The sequence below is a fragment of the Ictalurus furcatus genome, chromosome 13 (genome assembly GCF_023375685.1).
Source record: "Ictalurus furcatus strain D&B chromosome 13, Billie_1.0, whole genome shotgun sequence".
Lineage (NCBI taxonomy): Eukaryota > Metazoa > Chordata > Actinopteri > Siluriformes > Ictaluridae > Ictalurus > Ictalurus furcatus.
The window spans coordinates 29,239,887-29,258,292 of record NC_071267.1 but is presented as its reverse complement, the minus strand read 5'-3'; the positions used below and the strand labels follow the sequence as shown (position 1 = coordinate 29,258,292).

The 18,406-nt window shown below is 41.0% G+C and overlaps 1 protein-coding gene across 2 annotated transcripts in view; it reads right to left on the bottom strand.

Annotated features, from left to right (window-relative positions):
- Nucleotides 1-18,406, bottom strand: part of sdk2b (sidekick cell adhesion molecule 2b) — a 161,582-nt gene that overhangs the window by 7,554 nt on the left and 135,622 nt on the right. For both annotated transcript variants that reach the window (XM_053639090.1, XM_053639088.1), the window contains exons 16-33: nucleotides 18,232-18,372; nucleotides 16,832-17,013; nucleotides 16,587-16,702; nucleotides 16,140-16,335; nucleotides 15,946-16,044; nucleotides 15,104-15,295; nucleotides 11,897-12,018; nucleotides 11,634-11,743; nucleotides 9,992-10,142; nucleotides 9,610-9,847; nucleotides 8,398-8,513; nucleotides 8,109-8,298; nucleotides 2,656-2,754; nucleotides 2,375-2,569; nucleotides 2,072-2,273; nucleotides 687-790; nucleotides 365-435; nucleotides 67-190 (exon numbers count right to left, since the gene is read on the bottom strand). In XM_053639090.1, the coding sequence (XP_053495065.1) occupies nucleotides 67-190; nucleotides 365-435; nucleotides 687-790; nucleotides 2,072-2,273; nucleotides 2,375-2,569; nucleotides 2,656-2,754; nucleotides 8,109-8,298; nucleotides 8,398-8,513; nucleotides 9,610-9,847; nucleotides 9,992-10,142; nucleotides 11,634-11,743; nucleotides 11,897-12,018; nucleotides 15,104-15,295; nucleotides 15,946-16,044; nucleotides 16,140-16,335; nucleotides 16,587-16,702; nucleotides 16,832-17,013; nucleotides 18,232-18,372 (2,648 nt within the window). The remainder of the gene's footprint in view (nucleotides 1-66; nucleotides 191-364; nucleotides 436-686; nucleotides 791-2,071; nucleotides 2,274-2,374; nucleotides 2,570-2,655; nucleotides 2,755-8,108; nucleotides 8,299-8,397; nucleotides 8,514-9,609; nucleotides 9,848-9,991; nucleotides 10,143-11,633; nucleotides 11,744-11,896; nucleotides 12,019-15,103; nucleotides 15,296-15,945; nucleotides 16,045-16,139; nucleotides 16,336-16,586; nucleotides 16,703-16,831; nucleotides 17,014-18,231; nucleotides 18,373-18,406) is intronic.

Genomic DNA, 18,406 nt, shown 5'->3' with positions numbered 1-18,406 from the left:
CAAAAAGGGAAAAGTTAATCTAAGAAAATAAAGCACAATTTAATATGAAATAAACAATTAACATACATGTCAGTTCAGTCCAGCTAGAGTGTTTTTGGATGTGAAAACTTCGCAATCTTTCGTAAAGTAGCTCTCGATAACGAATATGGAACCCAAGTAGAATCCCATTAATCTTCTCCTCCGATGGAGACTGAAACACAAACACACAGGTTTGAAATGCAAACAAACTTACACCTCTGGTCTGGAATAATGATTAGTTTACTAACCAGCAACATCATCATTCTACAAAACTTCATGAATTTTTTTTAAAAACTCACCAGGAATGACTTTATTCTCAAAAGTTTGAACATCAAATACTGCTCACCTGCCAGCGAATTAAAACAGATGTAGTGGTATGAGGAGTAACAGAGAGGATGATGGGAGCTTCATCAGGAACTGGAGAGGGAGATACAGAAGAAGTAAAATATTAACAACCCATACAACCAAGATTCAAGAGTCAGAGCTGTACAAACTAAGATGCTGATACAGAAAGACAGACAGACAGACAGAGAGACAGATCGACAGACAGAGAGACCGACAGGCAGACAGACAGAGAGACAGACAGAGAGACAGACACACAGACAGACAGATCAACAGACAGAGAGACAGATCGACAGACAGAGAGACAGACAGTGTTTATTCCATACCGTCCTGCAGAGTGGTGATCGCTTCACTCTCCTCGCTGTAATTGCTGTCTCCGATATCATTAGTGGCCTTTACGCGAAACTGATATGAGGTGAAGGGCTTCAGTCTGAAACACACACATTCTACTGTCACACACTCCCATTTAACTCAGTTCACTTAATGCGTGCACACTGGCTATCTCAGTGTGTGTTGGCCCAGACTTCCAGACCTTTCTGTCGAGAGACAGAGTTTCAGGTCGAGAGACAGAGCTTTCTGTCGAGAGACAGAGTTGCAGGACGAGAGATAGAGCTTCAGGTCGAGAGACAGAGTTTCAGGTCGAGAGACAGAGCTTTCTGTCGAGAGACAGAGTTTCAGGTCGAGAGACAGAGCTTTCTGTCGAGAGACAGAGTTTCAGGTCGAGAGATAGAGCTTTCTGTCGAGAGACAGAGTTTCAGGTCGAGAGATAGAGCTTTCTGTTGAGAGACTGAGCTTTCTGTTGAGAGACAGAGTTTCAGGTCGAGAGACAGAGCTTCAGGTCGAGAGACAGAGCTTCAGGACGAGAGACAGAGTTTCAGGACGAGAGACAGAGTTTCAGGATGAGAGGCAGAGCTTTCTGTCAAGAGACAGAGTTTCAGGACGAGAGACAGAGCTTTCTGTCGAGAGGCAGAGTTTCAGGACGAGAGACAGAGTTTCAGGTCGAGAGACAGAGCTTTCTGTCAAGAGACAGAGTTTCAGGTCGAGAGACAGAGCTTCAGGTCTCTCGGGTCGCTGTAGTTTGTTTCTTTTAGTAACTGCTACTGTTAACCCTTGTGGGTGTGCCTTGTCCAGCCCACTCATTATACACTTTTGTGTAAAGTGTATTTAAGCTCGATTTACATGTTAAATGCTTGGCTTCGTACTTGCTTCGTTTTCAGATTAGCAAAGCAAGGTCATAGCACTAGCTATGTCCACTCACCAGAGGCACCAACGATCTCTGCTACTTCCTTCCAAGCTTTATGTCTCTATAATCTTTGAATGAGAGGATGTATATGTCCGGATAAGAACAAACAACTGTTATGAGATGTATTTCTTCCATTTGTTCCACATCAAACAGTAAATGGGAATTAATTGCAGGTAAGAACTAAGTTGTGAGCAGGGAATGGAAACATCAGACCCCATGTGCCATAGGACTGGTCTGAGGAATCATTTGAGCCAATAGTTTGTATTTACTGCTTTATCATGTCATACCCAATTTGCATAGAACTGAAACTCTCAATTCAAATGTCCCTTTGTCACTTGCATGTACGTAGAAAATGAGTGGTTGGTTGAGACTACCACATCTTGCTTAGACCTCATCCATGTAGGATATGTAAATGAGCTGAATCACAGTAAAGAATACAGAATTAAACTGAATTAAATAAATTCACACCTTTCCACAGTGTAGGGCACCACCTCGTGACTGACAGATGCTGACTGGACAGTCCAGTTCTGATCAGGAAGTTCTCTGATCTGAACTGTGTAATACCGAACTGGAGAAAGACCATCACTGCCTGGCTCCCATGACAACAATACGCTTCGTGCTCGCACACTCTCCTGAGGCACCATGAGATGGCGAGGGGGCTGGGGTCGTGCTAAAGATCAAAAGTTACATGTTAGAAAACAAACTTTTAAAAAGCTTTCTTTGAAGTGCTTTTCAGTTTTAGAAACCTGTCGATGTGGTTGCTGTAGTTACCTCTCTTTTCCGTGGTAACCACCAGGGCTTCGGCAGAGTCCCCCCAGCCTTTGCGTGTTTGAGCTGTGATGCTGAACATGTAAACAGATTCAGGTTTTAGCGAGTTCACTGTGTATTGCCGCGCACTCGGGTTCAGGACATCCACTGTCGCTGAGTTGCTATTGGATGAATTTAGACGATACGTAATCTGATAGGCTGAAGAGAGATCAGGAAACAGGAGGTCATACACTGGGTCTGTCTGTCTATTCAAGACAAAGGCAATTTACAGCACACACACTTACCAAGGATGATTCCATTGGGCTGAGCAGGAGATTGCCAAATCAGTCTGACAGAAGTGGTTCGTACTTCCGGAAACAAAATACCAACTGGAGGTCCAGGCACTGGAAAAACAGAATCCCTAATATAAATAATCTGTAGGTGTTTTAAACTTAAATTGTGTCTTCACACCTCACTTCTGAGGTGAGGGGCGGCTGTGGTTCAGGTGGTAGCGCGGGTTGCCCACTAATCGTAGGGTTGGCGGTTCGATTCCCGGCCCACATGCCTCCACATGACTCCACATGCCGAACTGTCCTTGGGCAAGTCACTGAACCCCAAGTTGCTCCCGATGGCAAGTTAGTGCCTTGCATGGCATCTCCGCTACCATTGGTGTGTGTGTGAATGGGTGAATGAGACACAGTGTAAAGTGCTTTGGAACCGCTAAGGTTAAAAAAGCTCTATATACGTCCAGACCGTTTACCATTCACTTATCTTCAAATTTACTTCTTGCTAAAGCTTGTTTGATTAGCTTGGTTTCTCCTTGTCTACCAGTGCTTGTTCTAGACATGTCCACTGGTTTGAGATGCTAACAATTACATCATCAGAGGTGGGCATGTCCTGACAAATAGCTCATGGTGTGTGTGTGTTTGAAGGTTTTTGTGTAAGACCTCCAATTTCCAATTATTTCACCTGGCTAATCTGTATTCATCACAGCATCTATCGACACTGCCATTTAACGTCTCCTTAATGTCAATAGTTATGGATTTGCTGAAAACTGGGATTGGGTGTGCAGTTAGGGGTTTCCGCAATAACTAGCACAAACAAAATGTTTCTTAGCACGGTTGTGTTTTGACCATAAACTGTGCACCAGAGCTGAAAGTGGATGTGAAACACCATAAGATTTCCATCTGTCTCCTAAACACGAAGTAGCTCTTCAGCTTTTGTTAAGATCTTTGAATCTAAAGAAACCACAGAAACATTCATATGTTTGCTCTTTTCACTTTGGAAAGAAGCCCTAGCGAGGAACATCTGTATTCAGACAAGTGTTTGGGCTACGATTCTCCAGTGAAAACTCAGAAGAAGCATCTTGTCAGGAGGATATCAACACATGAAGATATGTTAAACTGCATGTGACAGAGGGTTAGGGTTAGAGGTTAAATGTTACTGAGATTAGTGAGTTGTCAGTTCAGTGGTGTCCAGTGTCTCTAAACAGCAGCTGATTGTAGTGTCACCACTTGTTCTGTGGGTGGCACTAGTAGGTGTTGAGCATATCTGAGTGTACTGTAGGAGTAAGAGGAGTGAAGTCTGAGTAATCTAAGCATGTTCATGAGTTACCTGTGTGTTGCTTGTGTCTTTAAAAAGACATAACATATTGGCGAGGAGAATGCAGTGGAATTCAACTCAGACTACACCCTTTCTACAAAATGTGGGAGAGCTGTAGATACCATTTAAGGCATGGATTCGTGTTTATGTCTTGGCCATGGATGAAGAGCTATCGGAAGCTCACAAACGCGCTCTACTGATTCACTGCCTGTGGGCAGAAGTCCAGAGACTATATTACAGATGATAAATACTAATATAAATATATAATCGGTTCTTCGAGCCGAAAGTGAATGTGGTAGCCGAATGGTACAGCTTTCGCCAGCGAGGGCAATGCCATGTTAAAACTATGGATCGATATGTCGTGGCGCTAAAGGAGCTAGCGGCTACATGCGAATTCGGAACCATGGAGGAAGAAATGATCTGGGATTAACATGTTGAAAAAACAAATTCAACCCGCATACGGGAACGTTTACTCCTAGAAGGGGATCTTACTTTGAAAAAAGCTTTTTTCATTATATATGCTACCTCTGGGTCAAATAATTAGTGAACATAGAATTATCTTCCACTGTGCTGATGATACACAGCTGTATGTTTCAGTAAAGCCAGATGATAGTTGATGAATGTGTAAAGGATATTAGACACTGGAAGTTGAGTAACTACTTCTACTAGGACCACGGGCAGCTAGAAGTCTACTTTCTCATTATGTAGCAACTCTTGATGGCCTTTCTGTTTCAGTTACAGTTCAGTGCCCTCATGTTAGTCCTGTCCGAGTCCCTGCTTCTACTTTTCTACACCTGTGGGCATCCTCTTAAACAACTGTAGGACACTCTCTCTACAGCTGCATGTTCCTTCACTTCCTGGTGAGATGCCAGTGATCCTGACTCTGCCCACCAGACCTGCCTACTCCATCCTGATGGTCTACTTCTGCTAGGAGAGTCCTTCACCTGAGAATCACTTGCTGCTGCTGAGAAGGACCCCACATGGATACCCTGAAAGATGGCTGTGGATGGTTTCATTGGATAACCTAAAGACTGCACTTCTGAAAACAGTTTACACTCAAGTCTAATTCATTATTCCGTGGATAACTTCACTTGGACAATACAGATTTAACGATAAAAATTCTAATAACGTAAAAAAAAAGACAATGATGCTCATAATAAAGATCCTTTCAAAGCAGACTCAGCAGTACTGTTTGACTTTATATCATACATTTGTGTAAGAGCAATTCATTAGTAAGTAATTGCACTCTCCAATGTCACCCTGAACAGGATGGGCCCCTTTTCAGTCTGGTTCTGTTCAAGGTTTCTTCCTCATGTCATCTCAGGAAGTTTTCCTTGCCACCATAAATAAATAACCTCGCAGAAACATCAATTAGATTTGGATCACCGTCAGATCACATAGAACTCGATCAGGCGACTGAAAGCTTGGAGTCAACACTCTGCTACACGCTAGATAGAGTGGCTCCACTCAAAAGGAAAATAATTAGAGAAAAAAAATTAGCACCCTGGTATAACGATCAAACGCGAACCTTAAAACAGACAACTCGACAATTAGAACGTAAATGGCGTCAAACCAAACTGGTGATATTTCAAACAGCATGGAAGGAGAGCATACTGAAATATAGGAAATCTCTTGGCGATGCTAGAAAAATCTATTTCTCCACCTTAATAGGAGACAACAAAAACAATTCTAGATTCCTTTTCAACACAGTAGCAAAATTAACTAGGAATAAAACTACTACAGAGAGAAACACTCAATCATTACATAGCAGTGAAGATTTCATGAAATTTTTCATTGATAAGGTTGAAAATATTAGACGTGAAATACAGGCCATTAAATTAAAACCGGACAGTACTGTAACAAACCCATTACATGATGATGTAGCAATATCAGATCAATGTTTAGAGTGTTTTGCTCCGCTTAGAGAGACCGAACTAGCTACATTAATCTCTTCAGCCAATTCATCAACTTGCATACTAGATCCCGTACCTACATGTTTGTTTAAACAGATTTGTCCAGGAGTAATTGAACCACTTTTAAATATAATCAATTCTTCCCTAAGCACTGGCTATGTACCTAAATCACTTAAATTAGCAGTTATTAAACCCTTGATTAAAAAACCTGATCTTGACCCGTCTCAATTGTCCAGCTATAGACCAATATCAAATCTCCCCTTCATCTCTAAGATTTTAGAAAAGGTTGTAGCAAAGCAGTTACGCTCGTACTTAGATAGGAATAACATTCATGAAATGTATCAGTCAGGATTTAGACCTCATCATAGCACAGAGACAGCGTTAGTTAAAGTAGTAAATGACCTTCTACTGACCTACGATCAGGGTTGTGTCTCTCTGCTTGTGTTACTCGACCTTAGTGCAGCTTTTGATACTATAGATCATACTATTCTCCTTGATAGATTAGAAAATGTTGTTGGTATTAAGGGAACAGTCCTCTCCTGGCTCAGGTCTTATCTGACCAATCGTTATCAGTTCGTAGATGTAAATGGTGATTTCTCCATGCGTACTGAGGTTACTTTTGGAGTTCCACAGGGTTCTGTTTTAGGCCCACTGCTCTTTACTTTATATATGCTACCCCTAGGTCAAATTATTCGTAAACATGGAATTAGCTTCCACTGTTATGCTGATGATACACAGTTGTATGTTTCAGCGAAGCCAGAGGACAGACAGAAGCTTAGTAAAGTTGAGGATTGTGTAAAGGACATTAGACATTGGATGTTAACTAACTTCCTTCTACTTAAATCTGATAAAACAGAAATACTTTTATTAGGCCCACATGTAGCTAGAAGCAATCTTTCTGATCACATGGTTACTCTGGATGGTCTTTCTGTTTCATCATGTGCAGCAGTTAAAGACCTTGGAGTGATTATTGACTCCAGCCTATCATTTGATGCTCATGTAGATAATATTACTAGGATAGCTTTCTTTCATCTCAGAAATATTTCTAAAATAAGAAACATATTGTCACTACATGATGCGGAAATACTAGTTCATGCATTCGTCACCTCTAGATTAGATTACTGTAATGCCTTACTGTCTGGATGTTCCAGTAGGAATATAAATAAGCTCCAGTTAGTCCAGAATGCAGCTGCTAGAGTCCTAACTAGAACTAGAAGATACGACCACATCACACCAATATTATCAATACTGCATTGGCTCCCAGTAAAATCTTGCATTAACTATAAAATACTTTTATTAACCTATAAAGCACTAAACGGTCTTGCGCCACAATATCTAAGCGACCTTTTGGTTTTATATGATCCGCCACGCCTACTTAGATCAAAAGATGCAGGCTATTTGACGGTACCTCGAATAGTGAAGGCTACAGCAGGGGGGAGAGCTTTCTCTTATAGAGCCCCACAGTTATGGAACAGTCTTCCTATTAGTGTTCGGGACTCAGACACAGTCTCAGTGTTTAAGTCCAGGCTTAAAACGTATTTGTTTACTCAAGCCTACCCTGACTAGATTCTGTTCTACTACTTCGCAGTCATAATAATCTTTTTTCTCCCTCTCTCCTTTCGCCGAGCCACACACGATTTTATGGAGATACTAGAGATCCAGATCCTTTCTGCCTCTGGATGGAGCTCAAATCTTCTTTAATTCCAGACTGCTGGGACTACGGCTGCTCCTAAGGCCATACAGACTTCATATAAATCCATAATGAACTTTTTCACACTAACTGTTGTTACCCAGATGAGGATGGGTTCCCTTCTGAGTCGGGTTCCTCTCAAGGTTTCTTCCTCTTTAAACATCTTAGGGAGTTTTTCCTTGCCACCGTCGCCACTCAGTGGCTTGCTCAGTTGGGATAAATTCACACCTTTAATATCTGTATACCATGTTGATATTTCTGTAAAGCTGCTTTGAGACAATGTCTATTGTAAAAAGCGCTATACAAATAAAATTGAATTGAATTGAACCATCACCTGTGGCCAGCTCATTAGGGATAAATTTAAATCTACTGCATATCTGGATTTCTTTAAAGCTGCTTTGTGATCATGTCCATTGTTAAAAGCACTATACAAATAAAACTGAACTGAATTGTTCGAGAGTAGACACAAGCTCTTGCACTACTCTATCAAATTTCTGAACCTCATGTACACCGTAATTGATGTGACTGATGTGATCGTGATTGTCATGCCTACCATCATCAAGAGTGCGTTCCAGGATCGAAGGAGAGGATGGGAGTCCATCTCCGATACGTGTGAACGCTAAAACCTGTATCTGATAGAGGACATATTTCCCCAAACTTGTTAACTCAGCACTGTGAGTGGTGTTTCCTTCTACTGTCCAAAACCGAACAGGAGAGTCTGAATCCTTTTCCTTGTACACCACCTGAGAGAAACAAACAGAGACAAACACTTTTTTGAGATTCTTGAAATTTATTATTACGAGTCAAAATTATTGGTATTATTATTATTTGATGATCATGACCTTATAGCCAAGGATGAGACCATTTCTGTCAGGCTCAGGAACCTCAAACCAGCGGACCAGAATACTGCTCGAGGATGTGGAGAAAGCTGAGACATTAGACGGACCACAGGAGGGCACTAGAGTGTAAAAGAGAGAAAAAAAAAAACAGAGAAATGATCATCAATAACACACATACATGAGAGTCTATAGAATAAAATGAACTGGAAAATAGTTACACATGTTATCTCTTATCGGGGTTTGAGCAGAAATTTGCTTATCCAAACAACAACAACAACAATAACAACAACAACAACGCCTGGAATTTGCCAAGACAGGTACATGTGTTATGAATTGTATTCACACACACACACACACACACACACACACACACACACAGAGAGAGAGAGCAAGAGAGAGAGGGCAAGACAGAGAGAGAGGGCTCAATGGAACAAATTGCCTGAACTCCATAACCACAGAGAGCAGACTTATCTACTCCTCATGTGATACTGAATTTTATTTCCGCACTAAAGCACATACAAGTAAAGAGTTATGTCAGAAATCAAAGAGGATTATAATAAAGGGAGACATGGTGTCAGGGACCATATCTGTGGTTTTAAAGCACACAGAGGAGCTATGCGTACGCTTTTTTTACTGAAAAAATTAAAAACAAGGAGTAGCATGACCATACATAAACGAAGGAACTTATTAAAGATGTAATTATTAAAGAAAATTAATGCATAGAGAGAATTAAATAGATGTTAAATAGTGTTGCTACCATAACTGATTTAACAGTACAAAACTGTCCCAAACTCCACCTTTTTCAGTTATCACTACAATAATACATCCCCTATACTTTCTACTCTCCTACACACGTACTGCACCTGAAGTAAAATAAACAAACTTTCTATAGGTACGAAACCTGAACAGACTCCAACTTCTACAGGTACCACATCTTCACTTTATCTGGCTACAATACATACTTATATACATACATACATACATATATATACACACATACATATATATATATATATATATATATATATATATATACATACATACATACATACATGCATACATATATACATATACATACATACATACGTACATACATATATACAGGTATTTTACCACCAACTTTGTCTTGAACAGAATGGAACTGGATATTAAACAAACCACTGAGATGTTTATCGAGGACTAGTAATGAAAAAAACGAGCAATTTATTATCATACCAGATTCGCGGGTCCTCCCTCGAACAGGTTGACTCCATGGTCCAGCTCCAATGCCATTAATCGCTTGAACTTTGACCTCATATTCGGTCCATTCCTCCAAATCCTCAATGGTGAACTCCCTCTCCAAACGGTCGAGAATAATGTGGGTTAGGACTTTAGAATGAGGTCCAATCCGACTATAGTGCACTTTATAACCCACAGACTCTGGATTTCCATTATACTCCCACTCTGGCAGGGGCTGGAACACAAATAAAACAACATTCAAATATTCTAGTCCAAAAAGTACTTTGTATTATCTGTGCAAAAATACGTGATAAATAAGAACCTAAATGAGGCACGTGATAATGAGATCTCAGGCAGTGAGTGTGTGTTTAAGACGTACCACCCATCGGAGCCAGAGGCTGGTTTCACTGGCTGTGCGCAGTGTGATGTTAAGTGGGGCCATGTCAGGTGGAGCCTGCAAGGTCTGGAACTTTCTAGAAGGTTGGCTGGGTGGGCTGGTGCCCACAATGTTCACCTGACGCATACGAAATCTGCAGGTGACACCAAAAAATCATCAAACAACACAACAAGCAAGCTGACCATGATGGTGGCAATAATATATGAAGGCATCAATGATAAAACGATCAGAGTCACATTGTGCTTGAATTCCAGAATTTGAAAGTTCAGAACCTTCTTATGTCATAATAGTTGAAAACAGAGAAAATCATGAAGACACCAAAAGTTATCAGCCATTATTGTTTACATTGTGTTAATTGAAGCATGAAAAAATGCTTGTGCGGACTCTAATCTTTCTTTCATGGGTATTCACAGTAATAGAGTGATGAACTTATACAAATTTATTCAACCAAGCATCATCAACATCACTTAAATACTGAAAACTCACAGAATATACATTATACATCAATCTCGACTTGAATATTATCCACACTTCTGTCATTAACAGGGAGTTGATCAGGGAGTTCATTTTTCTGCCTTACTTCCATGTATCTGTCTCTTCTTTGGTTTATCTGTCTGTTGAGGATACTCATCCATGTGGTTTGGTCTAGTACTGAAGTTTGCTGAGAGAAATTACTAATGAGATATGTTGAAGAAATTTGACAGTAAGTTAACAATGAAATTCACTCAGCTGGGTGTCCGCCATTACTCAAAGCCTATTGGCTGATTTCGGTCATGTGACTGGACTGTGATCATTTTCTCACAGTAGGCTATGGACTCTGATAATTTTTCCATAGCATGGCTTTATTTTAAATGTTTCTATCATCCCAGTACATTTATGAGATCATTCTTCAATGCTCAATCAACAGCCGTGGATGCACAACTCCAAAAATACAGTTTTGTGACTCTGATCGTTTTTTCACTGTGGTCTTCATATATGTATATCTCTCTTTAAAGATATTTAAAGTGTACCATAAAATTTGATGCTAGTACTAAAAGTGTGATTTCTGCAGATGGTACAATAAATATATTACAGGTAGGTAAACTGTAGGTAACTGTAAAAGCTGGGGAGATGCAGTAAAGGTGAGGTATCTGTAGAAGAAGGGTGGGGTGCAGTAAAGATGAGGTATCTGTAGAAGAAGGATGGGGTGCAGTAAAGGTGAGGTATCTGTAGAAGAAGGGTGGGGTGCAGTAAAGGTGAGGTATCTGTAGAAGAAGGGTGGGGTGCAGTAAAGGTGAGGTATCTGTAGAAGAAGGATGGGGTGCAGTAAAGGTGAGGTATCTGTAGAAGAAGGGTGGGGTGCAGTAAAGGTGAGGTATCTGTAGAAGAAGGGTGGGGTGCAGTAAAGTTGAGGTATCTGTAGAAGAAGGATGGGGTGCAGTAAAGGTGAGGTATCTGTAGAAGAAGGGTGGGGTACAGTAAAGGTGAGGTATCTGTAGAAGAAGGGTGGGGTGTAGTAAACGTGAGGCATCTGTAGAAGGTGTGTGGGATGTGGTAAAATTGTGGTACCTTCAAAATGATTATGGTTTGTACAAAAGGTTTGGTCCTTATAGAAGCTATATAAGTTACAATACAGGTGCAGTACCTGTAGAAGGTGTAGGGATTGAGAGCAGGTACTTCCATTGATCGAGCATGAGGTTCATTTGTCAGCTGATGAACCATCACCCAGTCCTCGTTTTCTCCAATTACACTGATCTGAAAACAGAATATAGAACCAACAGCCACACCCATGAATGATGTAGTAAAGGGGTTGTGATTTAGGTCACAATACAGAGTCTTATACCTGGAAAATAATATTTACCTCCTAATAGCTTTGTTCCATCTACTCTGATGTAATCAGTAGCTCACCTGTGCTTCTACCTGCCAACGAGAGATGGAGGTCTTTCCATCATAACCTGGTTTGAACTGCAGTGTAACTGATCGAGGGCCAATATTGGAGATTGCCAGGTTAGTTGGAGGACCAGGAAGCTCTACAGAGGAACACAAACAGGACAATAAGTTCTAATTCTGACAGTTAATCCTTAAATTACATAGTGAATGACACTGAAATGCTGCTTTATTACCATCATATTAGACTTTTAATATCCTTTAATGGAAACATGAATTTGGATATTTTAAACTACAGGTCTGCCTGACATGTTTTTAATGAAATTAATGTTTTCTGAAGGCATGAACATGGAAATGTGCAGCATCACTGTGACATCTACAGGACGTAAAGGGAACGGGCCACGTTACACTCCATCCAGTGTCGAGTACAGAGAACCAGACTAATAACACATCAACTTTCCTTAAAGTTGTTCATTTAGTTGGATTTCTCTTAAAGCTACGTTTGAGTGCACAAATGGATTGAACATGTATAAAAAAAACCCAAACAAATTTCCAAATGATGTATTTACCATAAACACATTCACTCATTTGCATCTGATCTTAAGTGTATGTCCTGTATCTATACAAAATGTCCCATAATATTAAAGTGGAATAGTTTCCACCTTCAATGTGAAATAACAACAAAAAAAAACCCCACAAATAGAAATGATTTTGGGGAAATAATAATAAAAAAATATCTTACAATAACCTGGGTGCATAAGTATACACACCCCTTAACTCATACTATGTTAAAACGCCTTTTGTTTGTAATACAGAAGTCTTTTGGGGTAAGAGTCTACTGACTTAGCACATCTTGATTTGGACATTTTATTGCACTCTTCCTTACAGAAATGCTCCAGACCTGTGAAATAGCGATCAGATCTCCTGTACACAACTCTCTTCAAGACTTCACTTCATTCCACAGGTTTTAGATAGGACTTAAATCTGAGCTCTGATAGTTCCATTCCAAGACACAGATCTTTTTTTCTGAAGTTGTTCCTTGTTGACGTTGTGCTTTGGATCGGTGTCGTGCTGATATTTGGGGCTGTCCATGATTCTCTCTATCTTGACTAGAGCTCCAGTCCCAGCTGAAGAGAAGCATCCCAATAGTGTGACGCTTCCACCACCATGTTTCACTGTGAGTATAGTGTTCTTTGGGTGATAAGCTGTCTTGTTTTCGCATGAAACATATCCTTTAGAATTATGCCCAAAAAGTTCTACCTGGATCTCAGCAGATCATAACAGATTTTATCACAGGTTTGGGGTGATTTAAACAGGCTGGGATGTTCCTTTTTTTGTTTTGTCTTCCGTCTAGCCGCCCTACTCCATAGCCCAGACGTGAAGAATATGAGAGATTGTTGTCACATTCAGCGAGTGACAAGCACTTGCCAGATGTTCCTACAGCTGCTTTAATGCTGCTGTAATTCTCTTAGCAGCCTCACTGATAACTATTCTTCTGGTCCTTTCGTTAGTTTTGGAGGGACGTCCTGTGGTGCTCCATTTTTCCCACTTGTTAATGATGGCCTTTCACAGAACTTCATGGTACATCTAGTGTTTTGGAAATTCTTTTGTGCCCCTCTCCTACCTTTCAACTGTGAGATCCCATACATGCTTTCTAAGCTATTTGCAGACCATGGCTTCAGAAACTGAATGAAACCAAGAAGATGTGAAGCAACTCCTACAGAAACAACTGATCTTTATTCGAGGTTAATCAGAATAATTTAATTGATGACAGCTGTATGATAATTATTTTTGAACATGAGTTGCTCAAATGTGATTCTGAGCACAGTCACATGACCCATTATAACATGGGTCACACTTTGATTCGTCACTAAATTTTGGGGAACAAATCAGTACAGTGGTAAAAGGCAATTTATTTCATCTGAGATTGGTCTAGACTACTGTAATCCCCTATACTGTGGCCTGCTTCAAACTGCCATTTCTCTCCTGCAAACGGTCCAGAATGCAGCAGCGAGACTTCTTACTGGTACAAAAAAGAGGGATCATGTTTCTCCATTCCAGCGACTTTACATCGGCTTCCTGTGAAGCTTAGAATCTATTTTAAAATTGCTGTTTTTGTGTACAAGGCTTTATCACCAAAATACATTAGTGACCTTCTGATTCCTTACTCTCCCCAAAGATCACCTCGGTCATGTAATCAGCTTCTCTTACCTGTCCCACGTGGTCGTTGTAAATCTAAGGGTGGTCAGGCCTTCTCTGCTCCAGAACCTAAACCTTTGAACCGTCTGCCCTTAAATGTGAGGTCTGCTCCCCCAGAGCCAGTTCTATACTGTCTCTTAAATCTCATTTATTCTCTCTGGCTTTTATTAAGATCAGTTTAAGTGTTTAATGTTGAAGTTTTCTGATTGTATTCTGTTTAATGTGTTTATATTTTTTACGCTGCATGTTTTCTTTTTATATGCTCAATGTTTTATTGTACAGCACTTTGGTGCAACTCTGCTTTTAAATGTGCTCTAGATATAAATTTGAACTTTTTTTCTCTAAAATGTTTCTGTTTGTGTTTTATGTGTAGTTTGTTGATTGTTCTATCACATTAAAAGTGGAAATTAAATGATTTATTTTGGGGGTTTTTTACATGACAAAAGTCTGCAGTTTTAACAGGGTTGTGCAGATTTTTATTTCCACAAAGTGTTTACAAATAAAAAGTGACTGCATAAGTATTCACCCCCATTGCTATGAAATCACAAATTTAGTCCTTTTAAGAAGAGACATGGTTACAGTGTCAGACTTGTATCGATTAAATATCATTTAAACATAGCTGCCGCTGAATAAGTAAATAAAGTAAACATCTGTCTGAATTAAAATGGCTGCTAAGTGAAATAAATGCTTGTGGTCATTATTACATTGTGGATTTGGAAACTCTCACATGGTGGAAACGCGGGTCAAGTCTTAAACCAGTTCTCTGGAGAATTGGAGAACCAGACGAGTACCGGGTCTGTGTTGGTGGAAAAGGTGTTAGTGTGTAAAATTACAGTGTGGATTAGGGATTAGAGCCCTAACAAATCTCCTGGGAGCTACCATTAAAGATAATCTCAAATGAATACTCTCCTGAATGATTACATTTGGGGAAATGAAACACTACACCGTGTATTAGCTGTGGCTTATTAGCTTTAGTGTTCATTTAGCTGGAGGGTTATTATTAGTGTATGTGTGTGTGTGTGTGTGTACCTGGTGGTACCCCTGATGAAATGGTGGATGATGACAGTTGTCCCTGTCCTTTAGACGTCATGGCCGCCACCTCGATGGTGTAGGTAGTTAAAGCAGTAAGTCCCGTGACGCGGTACTCCAGAGTGACGTTGGGCAGGTAGTGTGTGACACGCGTGTTCGTCCGGTTAAACTCCTCCCATGAGATACGGTATCCTGCACAGAAACACAGAGTCAACTGTAGAATTATTGCCCCCCTCTGGGGTAACATGTAATAAGTGATATTTTTACACATACACATCTTTTTCTTAAGCAGTAAACACTCAAGAACACTGGTTTTTAGTGAATGCTCCTGTCGTATGGAGAGAATAACAGCACTGAGTCTCCATCCACACAGTTCTTACCCCTCAGAACCCACCCAAATCATCGCTGACCCACCTCCGTATTTTACAGTGAGTTTGAGGGCTTTAACTTGCATTCAGAGCACTTGTGTTAGCATGAACATTGCTGATGGAGTTCAGGACCAAAACGTGAAATTTGGTCTTCCTCTGACTATAATCACACGTCTCCAGCTGTAGCACCAATCATGAGGATTATTGAGGGTCCAGTTCCTCAGATATTTTCAACTTTTCCAGACTTCTGAACTGGTTTTATGTTAGAAAATGTTTTTATGTGTTTAAATATTTGTTTGTATTTATTTATTTATTTATTTATGATCCCATTAGTGAAAAGGTAAGCAGTGTCTTTCATACATTCAGTGATTTTTCTTCAAAGGTATCTATCCATCTGTCTGTCTGTCTGTCTGTCTGTCTGAACGTGTGTACGTCTGTTTAAATAAAAACAGAGTATAAATAAAGGTGAAGCACCGGTGAGGACGCCGTTCTTCTCATGCGGTTCTCTCCAGCTGACTTTCAAAGACGTATCAAGAATTTCAGTGAAACTCAGATGACCAACGGCACCGGGAGCTGCAGAGAGAGAAATTCATATTAATGTTACGCCAATGTATTTCCATTTATTTTGTGTGTGTGTGTGTGTGTGTGTGTGTGTCTAAGTATCTCACTGTCTTCGTGGGTGTGTACTCTCTGGGCGGGGCTGCGTGGTCCATCCCCTGGTGTGGTGAAACACAGCACTGATGTGAAATACTCTGTAAATTTCTTGAGGCCGCTGATGAAGCCAACGTGGACGCCATCCTGGAAATTCGGCCGAACTGTAACAAGTGTAAGCTCCTCCCCCTGCCCTGCCTGCCATGCTAAAAGCTGGAGAGAGGGAGAGAGAGAATTTTGTTATGGCAAAATACACAAATTTTGTGTGTGTGTGTGTTTGTGTGTGTGTGTGGTGTGTGGTGTGTGTGGTGTGTGTGGTGTATGTATGTGTGTGTGTGTGTGTGTGGTCTATGTGTGTGTGTGTGTGGGGTGTGTGGTGTGTGTGTGTGTGTGTGTGTGTGTGTGTGTGTGTGTGTGTGTGTGTGTGGTGGGTGGTGTGTGTGTGTGTGTGTGTGTGATCTGACCTTGTATCCCTGGTTGATGCCGTTGATGAACTGAGGGTTGGGTGCAGTCCAGGTGAAGCGTATGGTGGTGGAGTTTACAGCTTCTACCTGAACATCACCTGGAGCAACGGTTGGGACTAACAGACATACAGATAAAGAGTAGAGAGAGAGAGAGAGAGAGAGAGAGAAACATTTGGAATAAACCTCTGTATTTGTAATATTCGAATGTCCTGGATCTAAAGGTTTTTGTCGGATCAGGCCCGTACCTCCCTGTAGTGTCCACTCCGTCACTCTGTGGCTGTAGACTCCCAGTCCAGCGCCGTTATACGCTGCCACTTCTATCTCATAGTTGGTCCAGACGATCAAATCCTCCAGAAGCAGGTTGGTCACCTCTGGATTGGAGATGTTCTTGTACTGGATGTCCACTGGGAGACCAGTTAGACGGTAACTGGAAGAGACACAGGAGTCATTAATGGACAGATGAGTGATCAGGAACCAGGTATCAGGACTACTGACCTAACATTCTCCATTCAACACCATAAAGACCATTCAGATGTTTTACTGTAAAACCCAATGACACTGGAGTGTTGGTGGTGGTGTTTATTGGTGAACGTTGTTGTTTGGTGTTGGTTCTTGTACGCTCCGTCTTTCTAAATGGACATTTTAACACTGAGTACATTAACAGTGTAATGTCTCTGTTAGGTGTGGGTTCTGATCCTGGCCTGTGGGACTGTAAGAGTTTAATCAGCCTGCTTTTGTATCTACAGAGGTGGAACGTCTAAACAGGAAGGTCAAGTAAAGAGCGGTGTTTCGTGTTTTTTCTCCGGTGTTGATGAATCTGTGTGTTGATGAATCTCAGGAGGGTTTCTGTGGCTACATTACATAACTCTGTCTCCTGTTAAAATGGACTTCTTTGTGGGTTTGTCGAGCGAGACCTTCAATTTCAGCCCACCATGTGGTGAGAGTAATCACAACTCTCCTAGCTTTCACCACATCGGACTAATCATTCTGTCATATCGGCCGAAAAAATCTTTTCTTTCTCTTTCACACGCATTCAAAGACACTAATCAGATTAATCAGAATCAGATTGCCTGACTGAGATTATTTGAAGTATTAATTTGAGTTTTTGGACATGAAGCCTTAGAACAATGTGGCTCCCTGTCATTCTCTGGACATTTCTCGCCCTCTTATTTGCTAATGTTACAAGATTAAATAACTATTTTAATACCTTGCATTTCCAAAACCAAACAATAGAGGGAGGTAATGAACCATTTTATACCTCCTGCTATTCAATGTCTCTCTCTCTCTCTGGAGACTGAGTGCACCATATGGGCTCTAACGTTTGGCATAAATATTTATGTCTGCTGTGCCAGAAACAACCTGCAGTCTGTCAGTGCTGAAAAGAGGCCTGGGCTCAAAAACTTACTGATTTGACTTACTGATACAGAGACAGAGAGAGAGAGAGAGAGAGACACACAGCTCTTAACACACCTGAAACAGGTACAGGAATGCTGATGACATCATTAAGATGAGCAGGCTGTGGAAGATCACTACACTAGAGAATATTGAGCCTTTACCAGGCCAGTATGAGATGCACAGTACAGTAGTCTGTAGAGTTCATGTGTCTGTGTGTGTGTGTGTGGGAGGCGGTGCTATAGGTACTGACCGTATGATGTATCCCTGGAGTGCACCATTCTGCTGATTCTCAGGGGGAGGTTGCCACTGGATCATGATGGAGGAGTTGGTACGGCCGCTGGCGATCACATTCTGTGGGGGTGCACTGGGGGGCTCCTCGGGCAGAGATATGCTGTGTGTGTGTGTGTGTGTGTGTGTGTAGGAAA